Raw genomic sequence first — 26812 nt, 5'->3', positions numbered from 1 at the left:
TATGTGTGGGCACGCGTGCATTCATGCATGTGTGTCTGTCATCTATTTTTGACAAAGGGCCTTGTTGGCCGAAAGATTATTTTGTGACAGTGTTTTTGTTGTGCCTATTAGCAACTCAGCATCTCCATTATATGGTGAGTAGAAACTACTCTTTTCATAATATCGTTTTTTGTGTATACACCCTTATACTTTTAACCATTGAGTGTAAAGTAATATAAGATTTGTGTCAAGCTTCTTTCTGAATTTTATTATGCTTGTGTTTTTGTATCGATATATAGTTGGAAAAGATCACATATCTTCGGAGAACCAAATGCTGATGTTGTGTAGACTACCTGTTTAGTCGTAAGTTATCTGAGAATGGCCCAGAAAGCCAAAAGCTGGTGCATAACAAATTATAAAATAAATGTTGTTATGAACACCAATACTGCGTATCCAAGACCATTTTAATATGAATTGTTATGTTTACCGGTGTACCACATCAGGCAAGCAAGTCCCTGAAATTGTTAAACACAATATTACCACTCTTTAAGTATGACACTTTATCAACATGCTTTTGAAAAGAATAAAGTAGCTCAAAGATAGAGAAACTGGACATGTATTTAGGAGGAACAGAATTAAAATCAATTATTTATGTTTTCTGTGGTCCCTAAATAACTCAGGTGAACGCTTGGGTCAAGATCTACATGTGATACTCTCCAACAATATGGAGTCACAGACAGGCACAACCAATGGCCTTAGTGCTTGGAGACAGTGGCTATTTGTGTACTAGTTGTTGTCTGAGATTTCTGCTTCTGAAGGTCTTTGTCCAAAAACTGAAAATATTTCTAGTGTTCTTTTTCATTGAGCATGTTTGTGACTTAGTCCTTTGTTTAGCAATCTGTCATTTCCATACTACTGTTATTCCATCCTGGACTTTCCATTAGATACTCCCCAATTCACACTTAAGTGCTTGGCAGATGATTTATAGAACCACTTTCAGACTGTTTCTTGATTGTCCAACTTTTGAATAGCACATGGGAAAAATTAACACCTAAATCCTTCTGTAAAAGCACATATTCTCTTATTTTATTATGATGATCATGTCTCTCTTTGTAGGTGGGGTAAGCAAAATATTTTCATATCTGCAGGAGAAAACTAATAGTTAAAATTTCAAGAAAAGATCTTGCCAAGGTGAGAAATGCCTTGGTTTTAATGTTCATCATCTCAACTCACTTATCATATCCATGACACTCTCTCTCCTATTTCATGATAATACAAAATGAGCTGCCGTTCTTTAAATTTTTTGATATCCTCCTCCATTTCTGCCTCTAAGTATCGATACCACACAGTGGTACTCCAGAAAAGGACAGGCAAGCACAGTTTAGGCAGTCTGTTTAGTAAATTTGTTGCAGCGTCTGTGTGTTCTGCTAATAAAACACAGTCTTTGGTTCATCACCCATATGTGATGGGTCCAATTCAGATTGCTTGTTATTGTAATCCCTAGATATTTAGTTGAATTGTCATCCTTTAAATTTGTGTCATTTATTTTGTAGCTAAAATTTAATGGAATGTTTTTTAGTACTAGTGTGCAGGAACCCACACTTTTTATTGCGTAGGGTCAGTTCGAACCTTTTGCATCATACAGACACCTTGTCTAAATCATTTTGAAATTCATTGTTGATATTCTGGTGACTTTATTAGACCATAAATGACAGTATCATTTGCAGATGATCGAAGAGGGTTGCTCATATCATCTCCTAAATCATGTACGTAGATTAGGAACAGCAAAGGGTCTGTAACACTTCCTTGGGGGAACCCCAGTTATCAGCTCTCTTCCACTTGATGCCTTCCTATCGGTTACTACAAACTGTGATCAATTTGATACAAATCCATTGATACAGTTGAGATAATACTCCATAGACACACGATTTGATTAGAAGCCGCATGTGAAGAAAGGCTTCAAAAAGCGTTCTGGAAATTGTTAAAAACCGTTCAGCATCCAAGACTGCATAAAATATTTCTTTATTAAGATAACCGGTTTAACAGACTATGCTGTCATCTTCAGATCTTAACATCTTTTGTTGTAAAACACATTTATTTTTTGCTGACATCACACACAAAATGTCAAGTGGATATCTGCTAGACATCTTCTGTGTGAGATCAGCATAAAATGAAGATGTTTTACAACAGAAGATTTTAAGATGTGAAGATGAGAGCATAGTCTGTTGAAAGTGGTTGTCTAAAATAAAGAAATATTTTATGCAATCTTGGCTGTTGAATGGTTTTTAACAATTAAACAGATCACAAAATGTGAAAATTCAACCTTCTGGAAATCTAGAAACATGGAATCAACTTCAGAGCCCTTGTAGGTAACATTCATTACTTCATGAGAACAAAGAGCCAGTATTGTTTCACAAGAACAATATTTTTTGAGTCAATACTGTTTATATTTCAATATATTGCTTTCTTCTAGATAATCCATAATATCTGGGCATAGCAGTTGTTTCAAAACCCTTCTGAATATTATGTCAATAATATGGGTCTATAATTCATCAGATTACTTCTATTTCGTTTCTTGTTTGTTGGACTATCATGTGCAACTTTTTAGTCTTTAGATGTGGTTCTTTCACGGAGTGTGCAGTTGTAAAGGATTGCTGAAAAAGAAGCTGTTTCATCTGCATACTCTGAAAGGAAGAAAGTTGCAGTATAATTTGGAGTGGAAGACTTTCCTTTATTAAGTGACTTCATTTGCTCCAGTACAACAAGGGTATTTACTTCTAAATTACTTATGATTGTGGCTGTTTGTGATTTGAATTTTGGATATTTACTTCTGTTATAATTTCAAGTTGAACAAATATATTTCAAGGAAGACGCAATACATGAAAGTCACAGATCAAGTAAACAGAGTAAGACGTGTGCTACTTTAACAGTCAAATCATAACTGAGTCCGAGTCTAGCGGCCGCTGGCTGGCTGGCCGCTTAGGTGGCGCTGCTGCTGCATGGCTGGCAGACAGCGCCGCATGTAGAGGACACGTGTAACTGCACGGCGGCACTTCGAAAGATCGGCAAGTCACAACACTTTTCCCCCCTTTTAAGTTTTTGCACAGATCTTGATGGAGGTGGCCTGTAGATTGCTAACGTCCATAGGTGTTGTTTGACTGGCTGTAAAGTCTCGAGGAGGAGGCTTCATGTATGAAAGGAAGTGTCCCCGATGATAACGGGTCGAGAAGACAGGAGACGTGGGGGTCGAATCTGCTGGGGCCCCGTGCACCAATCTGCCCGTTGTGGCAAGTTCGGTTGTTATAACAAGAGACATGGGCGATGTGTCCGCGTCTGTAGGAGAAGGAGGCGAGTAGAGTTGCTCCGACAGATGATGGTCATCTGGTTCCTGCATGGGCACGTCTCCTGGTGGCGTCAGTTCTTGCACTGGCACCGATATGATGCTGAGAGGACTGCATTGTGAGTAATGGGAGATTCTAGTATCCTGAGTGTCAGGTAGAGCCAGAGGTGGTGTAGCGGCATCTAGAACAGGCGTTGCCGGCACACGAGGCCGAAGCTGGTCTGAATGACGCACTGCAACACCCGTGTCTGTCTGGATTTCATACAGGCGTTGGCCACGGTGTCGTAAGATGCGGCCAGGACTCCATTTTGGCTGCCAGCCATATCCTCGTACCCATACAAGGTCGTCGGCGGTGAACCGGCCAAGCGAAGGCACCCACGGCCGTGAGGTGGAAGGCCGCAGAAGACGAAGTAGCATGCGGGGCTGTCGGCCATGTAAGTGCTCAGCCGGGCTGTGGTCGCCCATGGGGGTGAAAGCCAGAAATTGGAGAACCGTATCATCAGCAGCAGAAGAAGTCAGGAGTTTCCTCATCTGAGCCTTAAATGTGCGGACCAGTCGTTCAGCCTCACCATTTGACTGTGGATGGAACGGAGGGGCCATGACATGCATGACGCCATGACGGGCACAAAAATCCGCAAAATCAGAAGAGACAAATTGCAGACCATTATCAGTAACAAGAGCAGAGGGAAGGCCTTCCAAAGAGAAAATGCGAGCTAGAGCATTGGTGGTTGCCGCGGTGGTAGGCGATGTGCAACGGACAATGAAAGGAAAGTTAGAGTAGGCATCAATAATGAGAAGCCAACAAGTACCTAAAAAAGGTCCTGCGAAGTCAGCATGAATACGCTCCCAGGGATTCTCAGGCGAAGGCCACGGTGACAAAGATGACTTCGGGGCGGCAGCCTGTGACGCACAAGGGCCACAGGCAGCGACCATGTGTGCGATTTCAGAGTCGATGCTGGGCCAGTACACATGACGGCGTGCCAGAGACTTCGTGCGAGAGACACCCCAGTGCCCTTGGTGAAGGAGGCACAAGACCGAAGCATGCAAAGACGCAGGTACCACAACACGCGGCGAAGCATTTTCGGTGGAAAGGAGGATAACACGAATCCCTAGCCGTGAGGCGGTAATGCAAAGCGTCGTAGTTCCGCAACGGATCAGAAGTCTTAGCGGACGGACAATCTGGCCAACCCTTCTGAATACAGCGTAAAACACTGTAGAGGGTAGGGTCAGAACCCGTAGCAGCCGCCAGCCGCTCCCTGGTGATGGGGAACCCGTCCACGACCCGCTGCTCGGCAACATCCAGGTGGAAACACAAAAGTTCGTCCCTATCGAATGCCAAATCAAGACCCATGGGAAGGCGAGACAGTGCATCAACATTCGCATGTTGAGCCATTGGCTGGAAATGAATCTCATAATTGAAACGAGACAAGTAAAAAGCCCAACGCTGGAAGCGGTGTGCAGCCTTGTCGGGAAGTGACATTGATGGATGAAACAAGGAAACAAGTAGTTTGTGATCCGTAACAAGATGAAATTTGGATCCATAGAGAAAAACACCAAACTTATGAAGAGCATAAATAATGGCCAAAGCTTCTTTTTCAATTTGAGAATACTTTTTTTGGGCATCTGTGAGCGTTTTGGAGGCATAGGCAGTGGGTTGTTCAGAACCATCAGAAAAACAGTGCGCGAGGACTGCACCGACCCCGTATTGAGAGGCGTCCGTGGCACAAACAAGATGTTGGCCAGGTCGATAAGTAGCCAGGCACGGGGCCTATTTCAGCATAGTCTTCAATTTCTGGAAAGCCGCATCGCATGATGTGGACCAGTGAAAAGGTACGTTTTTATGCAACAGGCGATGCAACAGCTGAGCCATCAGAGCAGCAGACAGTAAAAACTTGTGATAGTATGCTATTTTCCCCAAGAAGGCCTGCAATTCCTTAACAGATGTAGGGCGAGGTAGGGCAACGATCGCAGTGACAGTTTGCTGAAGCAGACGAGTACCATCCCAAGAGAGTTGAAACCCCAAGTACGTGATAGATGCCTGAGAAAATTTTGATTTCTGAAGATTACACTTAAGACCAGCAGTCTGTAAGACATGAAAAAGTGTGCGGAGATTTTGAAGATGTTCGTCAGTGGTGGAGCCAGTGACAACTATCTTGTCCTGGTAATTTATACACCCAGGGACAGTGAGCAATAATTGTTCCAAGAATCGCTGAAAGAGAGCAGGGGCACTGGCAACCCCAAATGGCAATCGTTGGTATTGATAGAGGCCGAAAGGCGTGTTAAGGACCAGAAACTGCCAGGAACCAGCGTCGAGAGGAAGTTGATGATAAGCTTCTGACAGGTCAAGTTTAGAAAAATACTGGTCTCCAGCAAGTGTAGTGAACAATTCTTCAGGTCGAGGCATAGGGTAAGTGTCGATAAGGCATTGGGCATTTACAGTGGCTTTGAAATTGCCACAGAAACGAATATCACCATTTGGCTTAGCAAAGACAACGACAGGAGAGGACCACTCACTGGAAGTGACAGGAAGCAAGACCCCTGAAACAGTGAGATGATCCAGCTCCCGTTTGACCTGTTCACAAAGGGCCACAGGAATGGGCTGAGCCCAAAAAAACTTATGCTGAGCAGTGGTTTTGAGTGTGATATGAGCTTCAAAGTCGTTTGCATGGCCTAACCCAGGAGAAAAAAGGGACGAAAATGTTGTCGACAAGGAATCCAATTGAGCATAAGGAATAGCATCAGAGACGATATTGACAGAGTCATCTACGGAGAACCCAAAAACGCGAAAGGCATCGAAACCAAAAAGATTCTTCATGTTACTATGGTCGACCACAAATATGGTAAGAGTGTGAACGGCAGATTTGTAAGATACCTCAGCATCAGATTGTCCCAAGAGAGAAATCTTCTGTTTATTGTAAGTCCGTAATTGCCGAGTGACAGGTGACAGGATTGGAGGACCCAACTGAAGATACATCTGAGAACTGATGATAGGGGCAGCAGAACCAGTATCCACCTACATGCAAATATCTCGACCAAGTATTTGGACAGTGAGGAATAACTTCCCTGAAAGGGAAGAAGTGCAATTGACAACACAGAATCAGCATCATGTTCATGAACATCATGTATGCGGTCGGATTTGCAAACGGATGACACATGACCCCCCCCCCCCCCCCCATTTCTTTTTTTTGCACAGTGCCCAACATTGTGCACAATCTTCTCATGAATGTTTCGTAAAACACCGGAACACCGCGGACATGAAGGAAGTTGCCGTGGGTTTTGCTGCAGTTTCTTAGAGGTTTGTTTATGGTTAGGCCGGGGCTGCGCTTGGGAGCGTACTGCGGCCACGACGGCCTGCGGGGACATGCCACACTCTTCATTAACATCACACAGAGGTTGTCAAATATTTTACATATTAATTATTATGTAAAGTGATCAGATGTTTGAAGCTGTTTTATACATGGGAGATCAAGTTTTTAAAGAATCAGTGGTGGTGGTGGTGGTGGTGGTGGTGGTGGTGGTGGTTGGGTTGCTAGTCTTCTTCTATTTCACTACTAGATAAACTACCTCTAACAGCAACACACATACCAACTTCAACTGAATTTAATTTATTCTTTCTTGAACACTTTAGGTTCTTGGTAAAAACTCCAGCTGAACTTATCTCCAATTTTGGCTAGCTTTCAATACCTATAAAAATTTCTGCTTTCTATGAGCACTTGGATCTCCAGTTCTTTCCCAAAACAGCTGTGACTATTTACAGTTATAATCCTGTGTTTCACCTTCACTCTTGGACACTGAGCTCTGTTTTGGACTTCTCCAAGACCCTCTAACCTAAAAAAAACTCCCACTCCATTCCATACAGCCACCAGTACCTGTGTGGCTGCCTCCATTCTGTAATGGACCCCTGATCTATTAAGTGGATCGCAATACCTCTCCACTCTACAGCACAAGTCCTACAATCTGTAGCCTACAAGATTGCAAAACTGTCTGAGCCTCTGCCCATCCACTCAGCAGTAGCAAAGGCTCACAATTGGTCCTGACAATGATGCTACAAGTGATGGGCTTGGCCTTCATCTTACAAGCAAGATGGTTGTCTTGCTGACTGCAAAAAATTAATTAATTAATTAAATGAAGTTGCATAAATAGAAATAAAATGATAATGTGTTGATGTTAGCACTAATAATGTATATATATCCTGTAAACTGACTCAGTCCACTTCATTTCAATTAAATAATTGTTCAAATGGTGTATGGAACATGTAATTAACTAACCAGCCAACTACCAGAACCAGAGACAATCTTTTCTGGTCCAAAGTGATACACATTGTTAGTACCAACATGAGCTACCACCTGAAGTTGGTTACAGCCTGTGCTTTCATGTCATCTGGAAGAACCCGTTATGTGTTTGGGATGACTCTCCTCTGTATGCACATGGGGTGCTCACTGGACTTTTTTCCCTCATATGCAGCCATATCCACAAGTGGCTCCATCATGTGTCCATCATGAGCTCCCAATTAGCAATATTCTACCTTCTGTGGATGCCCGGAACTGGAAAGTTGACAAGCCTCTATAACTGATCTCATTCACATCATTGTATTATCCAAATTTATGATACCTCTCTCAATGAGTTGCAGTCAACATGATGTTAAATTCCATTCTTTTTGTATTATTATGCTCACATTCTTGCTTCTTAACATCTGTCAGGTAGGAGATGTGTATATTACACTTCCAGATTAGAATAGTATTTGATAGATACCAGAAATTAACGTCATATTTTTATTAGCATTCTGTTTATGAACATTAATGTCCTTTGTTTTACAACTTATAATGTTTATAACATTTTAATTACAAAAATGACTACTTTTACAGTTGCTACAAGAATGGGGACAAGAAGACAGACAATGCTGAATGAGAGGAAAGCTAAGGAAGAACAAAATGAACAACAAAATAATAAACCAAATGAATGTGCAGAACCATTCGCCTGCTGTGGCTGTAACAGAACATTTAGCACTCCAGCAGTATGTCAGTCTTTAGTAACATTTCATACTGCATTTTTTTCTTTCATCTAATAAGTTGGTTCTTTTCCTATTTTCTAACTGCTATTAAAATAAATGATGTTAGTCTTTAGAATAAACAATTGTTTTGTTTTATATGAAAACAACATTTAATTTCGTGATCGTTGTTAGCAGGAATTTGTATTGTGCAAAATTTTGTCATAGTCCATTCTTCAGTTCTCTCCATGCAAAACTGATTGTACAGCTAAAGCATAACCGTTGAGCGCTGTGTTTTTTGTTGTGCTGTGTTTCATTTTTCATGACCTGTCTTCAGGCTCTTACTCAGAACAGTTTCAGTTCTAACTGGTTGAAACTTAAATACTTTGTGTATAAGTGTATAGTACTGGTTGGGTCTCTCTTTCACTTTTGAAATATCTGTATATTAAGAAAATCTTATATGTTCCACCTATATTGTAAAATTATAGAATTTGTTGTTTTGAGGCATTTGCTTAAATTATTTGATTTCTCTCATTTACAAGTAGCCCCATGTTATATATTTCATTACACATTCCATACAAAATGTATGTGATATAAATCAGTATCAGCTTTCCCGGCTGACTTATTTAAGTATGTTGAATAAAAACAACTACTCTCATGACTGTGACCGGATATTGGATTTCATAATGTTGGTTTTCCTTTTGTAAATGACAGTTTTTTATGATGGAAAAAATTTCCCACTTCATCATTATGAAAGCAGTTTGGCACATTTTCACTCACAAGTGTAAATTCAGCCCAGCACCAGAAAATTTGAGTATCTGCTGTTTTGCATATTTAGTCAGAGTACCTTGTCTTTCCAGCATTAGTTTTTAAAGTGAGATTAACTGCTGCCAAAACCTCTAGAACCACTGATTTAAGTATTAAAATTACTGCACCAGTACACATTCTCATTTTCAAGAAAATACTCAACTTCTTTTTGTATGTGTTCATTTTCACATAGAGTTAAAATAAGGCATAAGTTATATTCATTTTGTTATAAAAGAAATCACATCTTTAAGGGAAAGCAGCATTTACTAGGAGTTTCTTACAAGCTGCAACAGACACCACCTTGAAGTATCAATATGTAATTTACACTTTTTTATCCCAGATCATCAAGTTTTTGTTTGTAATAATGATATTACAGTGTGGATCAAGTAAGCCATAGAATTTTTGGAACCATTATATGATTGTTCCATTGATTTACCACTTCACTGATTCTCTGATGCTTCTGTTAATTCGCTGACTGCAATAATAATCAGCACCATAATAGTTGGCCCATTGATTTTGTATGCACGTTAAGTGACACATTGGTTAAGGCACTGGAGTTACATTTAGAGTAAGGGGCTTACTAATCCATGCCCAGCTGTTTGATGGCAGGATGGTTCCCTTGAAGATGTCATGGCAGATTTCCTCATCCTTTTTCATTCTAAGTGTGTGTTCAATCTCTAATGATTTCATCATCCTAAACCGTAATCTTACTTTTTTGTCAGGTGTCCTCTCAGCTTTCTGAAAACTGGATAATGTCAAGACAATAAACTAAACACTAGTTGCTTTCATCCCCGCCACCCTCAAAATCATATCCATAACATCTTGAGGAAAATGAGTTGTATCTGCAACAATTTGCTTTTAAGAAATAAACTTTGAAGTGACGCTGTTTGTCATTTCTCACATTGTTGCCAATTATCATTTGTATTCTGTAATTAGATTCCATTAACACGTTTATTTTTCAGGGTTGCAAAAGGCATATGCGTTACTGTGCATTAGCTGATGGATCGTTATTAGTGGTAGACAAGAGTAACATGGACAACGCCAATGGGCCTGAGAACAGTTTACGAGGCAGGCAAAATTCAGAGAATAGTGAAGCAGCTAACCCAACAGAAGCACAAGCTAATGGTAGCCCTCAGCAACAGATAAAAGGTACACTACTTTTGCTGATTTCATTGTAATCGTCAAAGCTGGCAAAAAATAGTTATAAATGGGGATACTGATCAGCATACATGTATACTAACATTTTGAGAACATGCTACACAGAAAACTTTTGAGTCCGGAAAACCAGCCCTTTTTGCCATCATTGAAACATTACTGGTAATTTTGTTTTGATATATCGTAAAGGTGATACACACAAAAAGACCAAGCTTTAAGGTTTATTTTTCATATTTATTTGAATTCTTTTGTAGAGTACAAATTTTACTGTAATGATGGCCAAAAGTGTAATTATCCTTCCAGAAAGAAAAGTCTGAGGCAAGTTCTTGAGTAGTTTCATATGAAAATGCCTTTCATATGCCAAAGTCTAAAATAATCTGTATATGCAGAGTGGTATGCCAAATTCAGAGCAATATCATTCTGTTTCTTTCCTGCTTGTTTTACCAGTGAACTGCCTTGTTTTCTGCAAATGAATCTTGAGAACTCATGTTATATGCTGCCTCATAATGAGCTTCACGTGTAAAAGAGTTGAGATTAAGATTAATAAAACAGAACGGAAATGTAATTACAGCAGCAGTGTCTGTACCAACAATATTAGTGATGAAAAGGGACCGAAAAAAAATCGCATTTTGCAATAAATGCAAAATAGATACGAATCCTGCCTCAAATGTGAAATTACTTAATAGCTTTGTTTCATAGCGAATTGCATCCATGTGAACCATTTATCAGAGAGGGTTTTAAATAGCTTTTTTTCTGCATATAATATCAAAACTGTAAGCCGTTACTGGCATTGTACATCATCTGCAGAAATCCAATTTGGAAAGATAACATACTCAAGAACCTACTTGCAAAATAAAGTGTACGAACACAACAATGTATCAATGTGCTCAATGATCTGCTGCCATGCCAATTGTGGACAGTTGAATGGTCTGTTTAAGATACATGTTGCGTAATGCAAAGTAGTACTCAGCCATAGGACCTAGCGTTTTATAAGAAAGAAACACATATGTTTATTTGTTAGCTAAAGCTCAAAAGACAGGATAATGCAGACAGTTTTAACATGGCAAATTAGGTGGCGGATGTTATGAACTGTAGTTGTATTGAATACCGCCAGAGGTCGGGCCTGAACTATGTCATTAACAATACTCTGCTTACTTCAACAAGCAGTTGTGCATAGCCATCCCCAAATGCTTTGTGTTGTGTCTTACGCATTTTCTTTTCTTATTTTGAAATAATTGAAGCTGCTAATCCTGGTCCATCACCGATTTTGTTTACGACCCTGCAACGCCAAAAGAGATAAGTGATCTGTATGAAAATGTGTCAGTTCTGCTGTAGGCTGCTGCCCAGTGAAATGGAAGCAGGGATTGTGTCCACACACTGCTCCATCCCCTGTGGCAGTCAAAATTCTAGTCTCTTTATACTCGTGGCCATCTGCCACTATAACCTATAGTGCCCGCCCACTGCACTATAGTGATTGTAAAACAAAATCTGTAACTTTTTTTCATGGCGCTGAAATTTCCCTAATGTTAAAATTGAGTTGCCGTACGTTTGGTTCTACTTCTACGCTAAGTGCTTCGTTAGTTCTTTTTGTAGCGGTGTCAAGGATGGGTCATAGGGCTATGAATGCCCAAGAAAGGTCAAAATTAGCAGTGTGCAGATGTTTTAATCTTCAAATTGTGTGGGAAAAGAGAATGTCCAGAAACACCAATTATCGGAGATGCATTCACTTAACTGGCGGGAAAATGCTGCTGCTTTTCAACAGAACAATCATTTTTGAAAGCTTAAATACTGCCAAACGAAGAAAACTAAGGCCATTTGGCGTTGAAGTTTTTGCATAAGCGAACATTCCAGTCAAAAAGTTCCCAATGAGCACTTTTTTTAACAATCAGTTGCAAAGAAATAATAGTTCGTTTGTCTTTACTCATGTAACATGACAACGTTTTAAATTTGAATGTCTAAACATTTACAAACAAAGAAAATAGTTGCAGATTTTGGCAAAAATAGATGCATATTTTGCAAAAAAAAAATAGATACGAATTTTGCCAAAAATACGTGCTACATTTTCTGGTCCCAAGTGATGAAAAATTGTAGCAGAATGCAGCTTAGCTGAACATGAATTCTCTTCAGCCTGTTATCGCAGATGTATTTCTCTCTCCAATCCAGACTCATTAAATTATTCCTCTTGAGCTTCCAGAATTTCTTGCTCACTCTAGCAACATGACATATTTGTAGCATAATTACAGCAAACTGCAAAACCTGAAGGTTTCACACATGAAACTCACAACAGTGCGAGCTCACATTGGCTCAATCAGTCGTTACAGCAAGTCACTTGCTACTGTTTCTTTCAAAGTAATTTTAGAAATTGACAACAGAAGGCAGCACCTGTCAAGTGACGTGCAGCAAGACATCTGTACATTTTTCTCATATGACGTGAGTCCAGTTTACAGCTGATAAGTGGCTTGCACATCAGGAAAGCACAGCCTAAGGGTTGTAATTTGGTTTTGACTCTAGTAACACTACTCCCATCTGTCTTTCAGTACTTATAACATTACTGCTACCCTCCAGGGTCACTAGACTGATAATTAACATGCAAATTATTTGAACATTATTCATTATGACCTTTCTAATGATTTCATCATTCTAAACCTTAATCTTATTTATTTTCCAGATATTCTCTCAGCTGTCTGAAAACTGGACAATCTCAAGACAGTAAGCTGAACACCAATTGCTTTCATTCCCCCCCCCCCCCAACCACCCCACCCCCCCTCACTCCTCCCCCCACCAATCCCCCATTACTTTGACTGCTTGCTATTAAATTATAAATTATTGAAATGAGAAATCATTGAAGTTAAATCCAGTTTCACACAGTTCATTTGTCTTTTTTAGAATAAAACATGTTTTCTCACTACACTACACTAATTATTTTTTCAAGTTTCATACTGTAAGAGACACTTCCATAATGCTGACGTAACAGTTCTCATTCACAGTTTGTCTTTATGTATTATTCACCTTTGACTGCAGTACTACCCAGCCTGCTATTATTGTTTAAGAGTATTTGAGAACACCAACAAAGTGTATAAAATGTGACAAATAAGTAAATAAAAATTATGAAATAAAAAAGTAGAAGTATGGGTTTTTAAATCACACTATGGTTCTGTTTCAAATATTATTATTATTTCTCTTTCCTGTCTCAGACGTTATGTCTGGTTAAAAATGGAAAGTGACATGGACCTTGATCAAGCGTGACTTCCTTTTAACTGTACGGTATATGTTACAGTGCATTTAGGAACTTTCGGGTAATTGAACATGTATCAATAATTACAGATTTCTGTAGTTGTATATATACGTTTGGATGTAGCTGTATTGCGTTGATGTACTGGTGGATATTGTGTGGTATGACTTCTGTAGTTGATAGTATAATTGGTATGATGTCAACTTTATCCTGATGCCACATGTCTTTGACTTCCTCAGCCAGTTGGATGTATTTTTCAATTTTTTCTCCTGTTTTCTTCTGTATATTTGTTGTATTGGGTATGGATATTTCGATTAGTTGTGTTAATTTCTTCTTTTTCTTGGTGAGTATGATGTCGGGTTTGTTATGTGGTGTTGTTTTATGTGTTATAATGGTTCTGTTCCAGTATAATTTGTATTCATCATTCTCCAGTACATTTTGTGGTGCATACTTGTATGTGGGAACGTATTGTTTTATTAGTTTAGGTTGTATGGCAAGTTGTTGATGTATTATTTTTGCTACATTGTCATGTCTTCTGGGGTATTCTGTATTTGCTAGTATTGTACATCCACTTGTGATGTGATCTACTGTTTCTATTTGTTGTTTGCAAAGTCTGCATTTATCTGTTGTGGTATTGGGATCTTTAATAATGTGCTTGCTGTAATATCTGGTGTTTATTGTTTGATCCTGTATTGCAATCATGAATCCTTCTGTCTCACTGTATATATTGCCTTTTCTTAGCCATGTGTTGGATGTGTCTTGATCGATGTGTGGCTGTGTTAGATGATACGGGTGCTTGCCATGTAGTGTTTTTTTTCCAATTTACTTTCTTTGTATCTGGTGATGTTATGTGATCTAAAGGGTTGTAGAAGTGGTTATTAAATTGCAATGGTGTAGCCGATGTATTTATATGAGTGATTGCTTTGTGTATTTTGCTAGTTTCTGCTCATTCTATAAAGAATTTTCTTCAATTGTCTACCTGTCCATAATCTAGGTTTTTTATGTCGATAAATCCCCTTCCTCCTTCCTTTCTGCTTAATGTGAATCTTTCTGTTGCTGAATGTATGTGATGTATTCTATATTTGTGGCATTGTGATCGTGTAAGTGTATTGAGTGCTTCTAGGTCTGTGTTACTCCATTTCACTACTCCAAATGAGTAGGTCAATATTGGTATAGCATAGGTATTTATAGCTTTTGTCTTGTTTCTTGCTGTCAGTTCTGTTTTCAGTATTTTTGTTAGTCTTTGTCTATATTTTTCTTTAAGTTCTTCTTTAATATTTGTATTATCTATTCCTATTTTTTGTCTGTATCCTAGATATTTATAGGTATCTGTTTTTTCCATCGCTTCTATGCAGTCGCTGTGTTTATCCAATATGTAATCTTCTTGTTTAGTGTGTTTTCCCTTGACTGTGCTATTTTTTTTTTTTTTTTTACAATTGTCTGTTCCAAAAGCCATATTTATATCATTGCTGAATACTTCTGTTATCTTTAGTAATTGGTTGAGTTGTTGATTTGTTGCTGCCAGTAGTTTTAGATCATCCATGTATAGCAAATGTGTGATTTTGTGTTGGTATGTTCCAGTAATATTGTATCCATAATTTGTATTATTTAGCATGTTGGATAGTGGGTTCAGAGCCAGGCAGAACCAGAAAGGACTTAATGAATCTCCTTGGTATATTCCATGCTTAATCTGTATTGGCTGTGATATGATATTATTTGAATTTGTTTGGATATTAAGTGTGGTTTTCCAATTTTTCATTACTATGTTTAGGAACTGTATCAATTTAGGAGCTACTTTGTATATTTCCAATATTTGTAGTAACCATGAGTGGGGTACACTGTCAAAAGCTTTTTGGTAATCAATGTATGCGTAGTGTAGTGACCTTTGTTTAGTTTTAGCTTGATATGTCACCTCTGCATCTTTTATCAGTTGCTCTTTACATCCTCGTGCTCCTTTGCAACAGCCTTTTTGTTCTTCATTTATAATTTTGTTCTGTGTTGTATGTGTCATTAATTTCTGTGTAATGACTGAAGTTAATATTTTGTATATTGTTGGTAGGCACGTTATGGGGCGATATTTTGCTGGGTTTGCTGTGTCTGCTTGATCTTTAGGTTTCAGATAAGTTATTCCTTGTGTAAGTGTATCAGGGACTGTGTATGAGTCTGCAATGTAATTGTTAAATAATTTAGTTAGATGTGAATGTGTTGAGGTGAACTTCTTTAGCCAGAAATTTGCTATTTTATCTTTTCCAGGGGCTTTCCAATTGTACGTAGAATTAATTGCTCGGATGACTTCATGTTGCAAAATTATCACTTCAGGCATTTGTGATATCATCTTGTATGTGTCTGTTTCTGCTTGTATCCACTGTGCATCTCTCTTATGTTGTACCGGGTTTGACCATATGTTGCTCCAGAAGTGTTCCATGTCTGTTATGTTTGGTGGGTTGTCTATTTCAATGTGTGTGTCATTTATTGTCTGATAAAATTTCTTTTGATTTGTGTTGAATGTTTGGTTTTGTTTCCTTCTATTTTCACTTTTTTTGTATCTTCTAAGTCATTTGGCCAATGCTTGTAATTTCTGCTTCTTTTCATCTAATTGCTCTATCGCATCTTGTTGTGAGATTTTACCTAACCTTTTTCGTTTTTTGTCTGATATTTCATTTCTTATAAATTGTGTTAGCTGTCCGATGTCTTTTCTCAGTTTTTCTATTCTGATCTGTAGCCTGTGTTGCCATGCTGGTTTTGTGGGTTTCTTCTGTGTGTTGGTTTGTTCTGATCCCTGCCTAGTGTGTATATTTAGTGTAGTGAGTGCTCCAATATAAACCAGTAGTTGTAACTCTTCCATAGTTGTATTTTCATTTATTTTTTTTGTATGATTGTGTTGATAGTTGTTATTGTTGTTTCGACTTCTGAGTTATTTGTTGGTCTATGCAAGAATGGTCTAATGTCTGTATTTGTGTCTTTGTATTCTATATATGTTAGCTGAAATTTTTCTTCTATATCTAACATGTGTGTCACTTCATGTTCTATTTGTGCTTGTTCTGGTGGCCGTCTTAAGATGTCGTTTTCCTCTGATTGTTGAATTGATGCGTGGTGTTCTTTGTTTGTTTGCTCTGGGATGTTTGAGTCCCTTACTGTATTTTCTTCTTCTTCTGATTGCACATTTGTCCCAGTATTTGTTGTACTTGTTGTTTGATGTTTTCTAATTCTGACTGGGGTATCCTGTTTTTTTTTTTTATTATTACACGGATCTGATCAGCTAGTCGTTGTTCTGTTAAAAATTTTAATTCTGGGTATCTGGTAATAAATTTTGTGTATACTTGTGATCTGTATTCTGTTGTGTTGGTTCCTAAGTTTGTTGCTTGGTAATAACAGAACATGAGGTGTCGGTTAACTTCATCTGACCATCTCATCCTCTGTCTTTGTTTTCCTTCTAGAGTGGTTGCAGGAAGCATATCCTGCAAAACACCTCTATTTGGATTTAAATCATTTTCCGTGTGGCTAGCAGTGTCGTTACCATTGTGGACAGGCATAGAGTTCAAGCGCCGTCCCCGATCATGACAGCGCTTATTATTATTATTATTATTTATTTTACTTTATTTTATTTTATTTATTTATTTTTTATTTGAGGGTACAAATTATCCTCACACATCTCCTATCATGTATATCTGTCAAAATTTTAAAACATTAAAGTAGCAGACTAATAGTATCCATGTGGCATGTTCCCTCATTCATACCAAATAACATTATAAGCTCCTGCATCTTTAACCTGACTAATTAGAAAAAAATACTCTATACTTCTATAAATTTCATAACGATTAGGTTAATGGATCTAATTGCATGACATTGCAAGGAAAGAATCAAGGTATTCATATCTCCTGTATGTATTGACACTGGAGAAAAAAGAAATTTGTGTCACAGCTTGACTAAAAGAAGAGATTGGTTGATGAAACACATCCTGAGGCATCTAGGAATTGTCAATTTGGTAATGGAAGGTAGTGTGTGTGTGTGTGTGTGTGTGTGTGTGTGTGTGTGTGTGAGAGAGAGAGAGAGAGAGAGAGAGAGAGAGAGAGAGAGAGAGAGAGGGGGGGGGGGTTGGGGGGGGGGGGGAGTGGTTTGTAAAAATTGTTGAGGAAGGGTACAGTAAGCAGCTTCAACTGGATGTAGGTTGTGGTAGTTGTGCAGAGATGAAGAGGTTTGTACAGGATAGACTAACATTTAGAGTTGTATCAAACTAGTCTTCAGACTGATGACCACAATAAAAACAACACTGACATTAATGCAAGAGAGAAAATGTTAAATCAGTAAATGGCTGATTTTTTATAAAACAATGGCAAAAGACTTATGCAACCATTAAAGTTATTTGCTGAAAAATGCATATGATTGTTGCTAAAGCTCATATACTTTAAAACATTGCAATTATAAAGATTACATCAAAGTTCACATATATTTTTAAAATCATTAGTGTTATATGTCCAAATGTATCGTATAGAATTACGTAGGTCTAGTTATAATGTTCCTGTGTATTAGTAGTAGTCCAGAAAGAAAAAAGCTTTTTGCTGACTTTAGTGTTACATTCTTCTGATTCCACATAACTTCACCAAAATAAACACGCAGACACAGCTGTACTAAGTGTATGCTCAAGGGCATAAAGCACACTGTTCTCCTTTGTCACACTACCAATTCTAGATGTTCTAGTGTTTGAATGACACTGTAGTGTGTATCTTGTGACTAGCTGGAATGACAGTACTGCATAGGAATGGGGACTTTCCTGTTATACAGTAGCTGTGCCACAAGAATTCCGCTGTCCAAGGGGCAAGATGCATAGCAGGAGAAAAGTAATCAGCATACATGTGCAACGTAAATAGCTAAGTGTTGATGGTGAGTGTCAGCCTTCTCAATCTTAGTGTGGCAAGTGGGTCAATGGTGGCAGTTCAGACTGTAGTTTCAGCATCATCTGACATGTACACAAGCTGCATGGTCATCATGATCCTCATTGTTGGTGTATTGTCCCCTTCAGCCATCTGTGTATACAAAATGACATCCACTCGTGGATAAAGGACATCTCTAGGCTTCCTCATTATCCACTGTTGGGTAAAGGCTTTCTCTGGGCTTCTCATTTATGAAAGACTTTAGCTGCATATGTATATGTTGTTCATCTACATCTACATCTACATGGATACTCTGCAAATCACATTTAAGTGCCTGGCAGAGGGTGCATCGAACCACCTTCACAATTCTGTATTATTCCAATCTCATATCACGTGCAGAAAGAGCAAACACCTATATCTTTCCATACGAGCTCTGATTTTCCTTATTTTATGGTGGTGATCGCTTCTTCGTATGTAGGTCAGTGTCAACAAAATATTTTCGTATTTGGAGGAGAAAGTTGGTGATTGGAATTTTGTGAGAAGATTCCATCGCAACGAAAAACGCCTTTCTTTTAATGATGTCCAGCCCAAATACTGTATCATTTCCGTGACGCTCTCTCCTATATTTCACGAAAATACGAAACGTGCTGCCCTTCTTTGAACTTTCTCGATGTACTCCATCTCTCCTATCTGGTAAGGATCCCACTCAGCACAGCAGTATTCTAAAAGAGGATGGACAAGCGTATTGTAGGGAATCTCCATAGTAGATCTGTTACATTTTCTAAGTGTCCGGCCAATAAAATGCAGTCTTTGGTTAGCCTTCCCCACAACATTTTCTGTGTGTTCCTTCCAATGTAAGTTGTTCATAATTGTAATACCTAGGTATTTAGTTGAATTTATGGCTTTTAGATTAGATTGATTTATTGTGTAACCGAAGTTTAATGAATTCCTTTTAGCACTCATGTGGATTACCTCACACTTTTCATTATTTAGGGTCAACTGCCAATTTTTGCACCATTCAGATATCTTTTCTAAATCGTTTTGCAATTTGTTTTGATCTTCTGATGACTTTATTACTCGATAAACAACAGCGTCATCTGCAAACAACCTAAGACAGCTGCTCAGATTGTATCCCAAATTATTTATATAGATAAGGAACAGCAAAGGGCCTATAACACTACCTTGGGGAACGCCAGAAATCACTTTTGTTATACTCGATGACTTTCCGTCAGTTACTATGAACTGTGACCTCTCTGAGGGGAAATCACAAATCCAGTCACATAACTGAGATGATATTCCAGAAGCATGCAATTTCACTACAAGCCACTTGTGTGGCACAGTGTCGAAAGCCTTCCAGAAATCTAGAAATACGGAATCGATCTGAAATCCCTTGTCCATAGCACTCAACACTTCATGTGAATAAAGAGCTAGTTGTGTTTCACAAGAACGATGTTTTCTAAAACCATGTTGATTGTGTGTCAATAGACAGTTTTCTTTGAGGTAATTCATAGTGTTTAAACACAATATATGTCCCAAAATCCTGCTGCATATTGACGTTAACGATATGGACATGTAATTTACTGGATTACTCCTACCACCTTTCTTGAATATTGGTGTCACCTCTGCAACTTTCCAGTCTTTGGGTACGGATCTTTCATCGAGCGAATGGTTGTATATCATTGTTAAGTATGGAGCTAATGCATGAGCATACTCTGAAAGGAACCTAATTGGTATACAGTCTGGACCAGAAGACTTGCTTTTATTATGTGATTTAAGTTGCTTCACTACTTCGAGGATATTTACTTCTACGTTACTCATGTTGGCAGCTGTTCTCAATTCGAATTCTGGAATATTTACTTTGTCTTCTTTTGTGAAGGCATTTCAGAAGGCTGTGTTTAGTAACTGTGCTTTGGTAGCACTGTCTTCAATAGTATCTTCATTGCTGTCGCACAGAGAAGGCATTGATTGTTTCTTGCCCATAACATACTTCACATATGACCAGAATCTCTTTGGATTTTCTTCCAGATTTCGAGACAAAAGTTTCATTGTGGAAACTGTTATAACCATCTCGCATTGAAGTCCATGCTAAATTTCGAGCTTCTGTAAAAGATCGCCAATCTTGGGGATTTTGCGTCTGTTTAAAGTTGGTGTGTTTGTTTTGTTGTATCTGCAACAGTGTTCTAACCCATTTTGTGTACCAAGGAGGATCAGCTCTGTCATTTGTTAAGTTTATTTGGTATAAACCTCTCAATTGCTGCCGATACTATTTCTTTGAATTTAAGCCACATTTGGTCTACATTTATATTATTAATGTGGAATGAGTGGAGAGTGTCTTTCAGGAAGACGCCAAGTGAATTTTTATCTGCATTTTTGATTAGGTACATTTTTTGCTTATTTTTGGAGGATTTGGGGATTACAATATTCAATCTCGCTACGACAACCCTGTGTTCACTAATCCCTGTATTGGTTTTGATGCTCATTATTAACTCAGGATTATTTGTTGCTAAGAGGTCAAGTGTGTTTTCACAAGTGTTTGCTATTCGCATGGGCTCATGAACTAACTGATCGAAATAATTTTCAGAGAATGCATTTAGCATAAATTCGGATGATATTTTATGCGTAACTCTGGAATTAAACATGTATTTTTGCCAACATATCGAGGGTAAATTAAAGTCTCCACCAACTATTATCATATGAGTCATGTACGTGTTTGAAATCAAACTCAAGTTTTCTTTGAACCATTCAGCAACTGTGTCATCTGAATTGGGACGTCGGTAAAAGGATCCAATTATTATTTTATTCCGGTTGCCAACAATGACCTCTGCCCATACTAAATCTCTGGAAGTATCTACTTCAATTTCGCGACAAGTTAAACTACTTCTAACAGCAACCAACACGCCACTGTCAACCGTGTTTAGCCTTCCCTTTCGGAACACCGTTAGGTTCTTTGCAAAAATTTCAGTTGAGCTTATATCTGGCTTTAGCCAGCTTTTGGTGCCTACAACAATTTGAGCATCAGTGCTTTCTATTAATGTTTGGAACTCTGGTATTTTCTCAACACAGCTACAACAATTTACAACTGTTAATGGTTCCTGCATCTACATTCTTCCTGTGTTCAACCTGCACCCTTTGTGACTGAAACCCTTCTTGTGTTTTCCACAGACCCTCTAACCTAATAAACCGCCCAGTCCATGCCACACAGAACCTGCTACCTGTGTAGCCGCGTCCTGCGTATGTGGACACCTGACCTATTCATTGAAATCCAAAACCCAACCACTCTTCGGTGCAAGTCGAGGAATCTGCAGCCTACACGGTCACAGAACTGTCTGAGCCTCTGACTATGCTGCAAATGGTCAACTCTCCTTTCTGCCGAACATATGTTACACGCACCGTGTCTCCTTACATTACTAAAGTTTGATAGCCATGATAAAAAAGGAAACTGAAAAGTGGGATAATAGAAAATACTGTACACATCAATATTTGTTCACTGAGATGCATAGTAGATTGGAGGTCAACAGCTGTTTTCAGCTACAAAGAGAATCATTGAAAAATGAAAAGAGAATGAAAGCAACTGTTGAAGGGAGGAACTGGATAAATAAGTTGCAGTGGACAAACTTTGCAGCAACAAAGCTATAATATCAGGCTACTACACACACCAATAATTGTAATTGGAAAGAAGAACATGTGAATCTTTTGTGATACCTGGTTCTTGACAGTGAATAGGATTTGCAACAGCAACCAACCTTCCAATTATGATGGTTCTGCCTGCTTTATTTCTTTGTTTGTTGATTGCCCTTGGCGTCAACATACTGGCTGAAAAATGGGGTGTGGATGTGCAGCTATTGTCTACTGTAAATGATGTAGCCGACAGAAGCACAGTTGCATTTCACAGTCTTTTACTTTCACTGTTCACAACCAGAGTCTATTCACGTATGTTAATGGTAATTATTTAAAAATGAAAAAGCGAATTTGAGGAGGCAGATGGCAAAACAAGAGGGGAATTAAAATTATCTCAGCTTGATTTGTCACACAGTGGTGGGTGGTATGGATGGTGTTAACAAAAAATGTCAATAGTCAAATTGCAATTAAAACTGAGAAACAAGTGACACCTTGTCTATGCACTGAGGAGCATGTTGTTGTTGTTGTTGTGGTCCTCAGTCCTGAGACTGGTTTGATGCAGCTCTCCATGCTACTCTATCCTGTGCAAGCTTCTTCATCTACCAGTACCTACTGCAGCCTACATCCTTCTGAATCTGCTTAGTGTATTCATCTCTTGGTCTCCCTCTACGATTTTTATCCTCCACGCTGCCCTCCAATACTAAATTGGTGATCCCTTGATGCCTCAGAACATGTCCTACCAACCGATCCCTTCTTCTGGTCAAGTTGTGCCACAAACTTCTCTTCTCCCCAATCCTATTCAATACTTCCTCATTAGTTATGTGATCTACCCATCTAATCTTCAGCATTCTTCTGTAGCACCACATTTCGAAAGCTTCTATTCTCTTCTTGTCTAAACTATTTATCGTCCATGATTCACTTCCATACATGGCTACACTCCATACAAATACTTTCAGAAACGACTTCCTGACACTTAAATCTATACTCGATGTTAACAAATTTCTCTTTTTCAGAAACGCTTTCCTTGCCATTGCCAGTCTACATTTTATATCCTCTCTACTTCGACCGTCATCAGTTATTTTGCTCCCCAAATAGCAAAACTCCTTTACTACTTTAAGTGTCTCATTTCCTAATCTAATTCCCTCAGCATCACCCGACTTAATTCGGCTACATTCCTTTATCCTCGTTTTGCTTTTGTTGATGTTCATCTTATATACTCCTCTCAAGACACTGTACATCCCATTCAACTGCTCTTCCAAGTCCTTTGCTGTCTCTGACAGAATTACAATGTCATCGGCAAACCTCAGAGTTTTTATTTCTTCTCCATGGATTTTAATACCTACTCCGAATTTTTCTTTTGTTTCCTTTACTGCTTGCTCAATATACAGATTGAATAACATCAGGGAGAGGCTACAGCCCTGTCTCACTCCCTTCCCAACCACTGCTTCCCTTTCACGCCCCTCGACTCTTATAACTGCCATCTGGTTTCTGTACAAATTGTAAATAGCCTTTCGCTCCCTGTATTTTACCCCTGCCACCTTTAGAATTTGAAAGAGAGTATTCCAGTCAACATTGTCAAAAGCTTTCTCTAAGTCTATAAATGCTAGAAACGTAGGTTTGCCTTTCCTTAATCTTTCTTCTAAGATAAGTCGTACGGTCAGTATTGCCTCACGTGTTCCAGTATTTCTTCGGAATCCAAACTGATCTTCCCCGAGGTCGGCTTCTACTAGTTTTTTCATTCGTCTATAAAGAATTCGTGTTAGTGTTTTGCAGCTGTGGCTTATTAAACTGATTGTTCGGTAATTTTCACATCTGTCAACACCTGCTTTCTTTGGGATTGGAATTATTATATTCTTCTTGAAGTTTGAGGGTATTTCGCCTGTTTCATACATCTTGCCCACCAGATGGTAGAGTTTTGTCAGGACTGGCTCTCCCAAGGCCGTCAGTAGTTCCAATGGAATGTTGACTACTCCGGGGGCCTGGCAGTAAATATAAACTTCAAAGTATCGAGCCACTGTGTCATTACGACATACATTCAGGTCCCGACTTCTCCTGAAAATGTGCGCCTCAGAAGGGAGAGCTATTTTAAGTTTCTCAGGAAAACCCATCAGACCATCTCCTAGAGAATAATAAAAAAATAAACAGTTCTTATAGTACGTACAGTTTAAGTGATTTTCAAAAACTTTTAGCCATTTTCCTAAACAGTCATGTTGGTACAGACGATGGGATATCAATTCAGAAGGCATTATTGTGCTGAAAACCACATAAACTACTAATTAACGTAAAACAGTATTGCAGTAGTAACAACAAAAATGTTTAAGCCAAATTTTCCCTCAGCGTGGTTGGTGATGAAACAATTAAAAATTGTTCAGGTACATAATGAAAGTAAAATCTTGCTGATGATCATATGTGTTTGGGAAAGGAAACAATGGCAAAGGCTTTAGTTTCAAAAGTTGTTTGAATCCAGTCCATGATTATTTTTCCAAACAGGACTGTTTTAAGTCACTAAATGGAAGTATGTTCAGCTATTAATTCATAAATGATGTTACTGTTTCTGCTTACAGCATAAAGTATACATTCAATGAAGAGTTCAGCAAAATAGCAAAAGTATTTTATAAATACATGTTTGAAGCTGTCCTCAATCTTTTAACAGACTTGCTCAGACAATTGTAGGGGGACATATGGATTTTATGGACTGTGCACCACAGTGCAACTTGGGACTTTTCACATTCACAAATCATAGCCAAAGATGAAAGAAGTGATAAATGACAAAACAAAACTATATTAAAGTAATAATGGAAATGTATGAATGGATTAATACATAAAAAGCAATAACTCACCTATAGCAGACTGATGTGTGGCACATAGACACATGTAACAGAAAATGCTGTTCACTAGTTTTCGAGCAGTCTGGCTCTTCTTGTAGTATTCACACACACACAGTTACACCTACAACCAAGCACTTGTTAGCATAGGTCCAAACTGTCTTACCAGGCACAATTCAGATCATAGGCAAATGGAGATACAACTGGTTCACTGCAAACAGTTTGACTTAATCTTGCAAAGACTCGTATTATGTGACACCAGAAGTAGACATTATGGTCACCCACTAAATAAAACATTGGGTGTACAATTTGTTTGACCTAAATATAAGGATGTTGGCTTATTTTGTATATTTTTACCCACTGTTCTCTTATGGATTTGTCTTTTGGGCTCAGCATCTAAAGTAAATAAAGTTTCATTCAACAGAACATTTATAGCTAATAATGAAAATCAGTTTCAGCTGAACTGTCATCTACACAGTCACCATACATCACATAAAAGCAGCTTTCATGTAGGCTTTGCCTTCTTGTGTACAGTCCATGGTAGAGTTATGTACTCTGGTGCAAAGGAGTTCAGCGAGCTCCTATCTAACATAAAGAAAGAAACTGGGCATTCTGATCAGTCCGAAAGAAAACTAAATCATATCTCACTAGTTACTCCTGCAAATTACCTGATTATCTAGATCGACATCTATCCCCCTACTCTGCAAATCAACGTGAAGTGTGCGGCAAAGGTACATCCCACTGTATAAGTTATTGAGGCGGCACTTGAACTTGATTTTAGAACTTTCTGAGTAGATTTTTGCAGGATAGTTTACATCCATATTCAGGCATCTTGCCAGTTAAGTTCTTCCAGCATCTTTGTGACAGTCTGGGTCTTGCGAGTCATACAAGCCGTTACTATTTGTGCTGCCTTTCTTTGTATCCATTCAATATCCCTAGTTAGTCCTATTTGGTGTGGGTCCCATATACTTTAGCAATATTCAAGAACTGGTTGTACAAGTGTTTTGTATTCTGTCTCCTTTGTAAACTGGTTGAATTTCACTAGTATGCTACCAGTGGAGCGCAGTCTGCCACCTGCTTTATCTATGACTGAGATTACATGCTCATTCCATTTCATATCCCTATAAATTGTCACACACTGGTATTTATACAAGTTCACCAATTTCAGCTGTGGCTCGTTGACATTATAGTCATCGGGTGCTGCATTTTTCATTTTGTGAAGCGCACAGTTTTACATTTCTGAACATTTAAAGCAAGTTGCCAATCTTCGCACCACTTTGAAATCAGAGCTGACTGAATATTTATGAAGCTTACTTCAGACAGTATTTCATTATAGATAACTGTGGGCTTACTATTAATGTTGTCCACAAGATTCAAGGATTGTAAAGTTCTGGTAGCTGTATGGAAAGCAGCAGCATTCATTGTAATGCTGTGTGACAAGTAGTAGTGTATTTTGTTTTTCAAGAGGTAATAACTATTTCCTTTCGAAAATACTAATGTAATCAAATAAATATTACCAATAGTAGATACACAGCAACTATTTAATACAACTGAGGTAGTTGCAGTATTTTTTAAAGTAATGGCTTTCCTGCTTATTTGATAGGTTGTATTTAGCTGACACAAGCACAAACAGTAGTTAGCAGTATTGTGATAGTTTGTTGTTAGTACAGTGTGCAGATTTGATAAGTTTGAAAGTTTGTTTGTCACTTGTTAATGTACACTGTGTCATTGCCCATGGAAATGTTTTTCTCGTTTGTTAATGTACACCCTGACTTTTTCCACATTCCTACAACTACTCCTTCTCTGTGGATCAACAGACATGATGTGTGAATGGATAACACTTTGGGAGTGACCTACAAACTCTAACAAAAATCTTGAAGTTTACCGTTAAAGTTCACGGAAATAGTACTTGAAATTGTATTATCTTTACAATAAATGTAAGTTTTGAACACCTAAATGAAACAATGGAATAACTATGATATGCTGTCACAATTGGAA

At 38.4% G+C, this 26812-nt stretch overlaps 1 protein-coding gene across 2 annotated transcripts in view; it reads left to right on the top strand.

Annotated features, from left to right (window-relative positions):
- Positions 1–26812, top strand: part of LOC124619304 (gastrula zinc finger protein XlCGF57.1-like) — a 226718-nt gene that overhangs the window by 70146 nt on the left and 129760 nt on the right. For both annotated transcript variants that reach the window (XM_047145599.1, XM_047145598.1), the window contains exons 3-4: positions 8185–8333; positions 10076–10262. In XM_047145599.1, coding sequence (XP_047001555.1) covers positions 8185–8333; positions 10076–10262 — 336 coding nt within the window. The remainder of the gene's footprint in view (positions 1–8184; positions 8334–10075; positions 10263–26812) is intronic.

The sequence above is a fragment of the Schistocerca americana genome, chromosome 6 (genome assembly GCF_021461395.2).
Source record: "Schistocerca americana isolate TAMUIC-IGC-003095 chromosome 6, iqSchAmer2.1, whole genome shotgun sequence".
NCBI lineage: Eukaryota > Metazoa > Arthropoda > Insecta > Orthoptera > Acrididae > Schistocerca > Schistocerca americana.
This window is presented reverse-complemented; position numbering and strand designations above follow the sequence as displayed.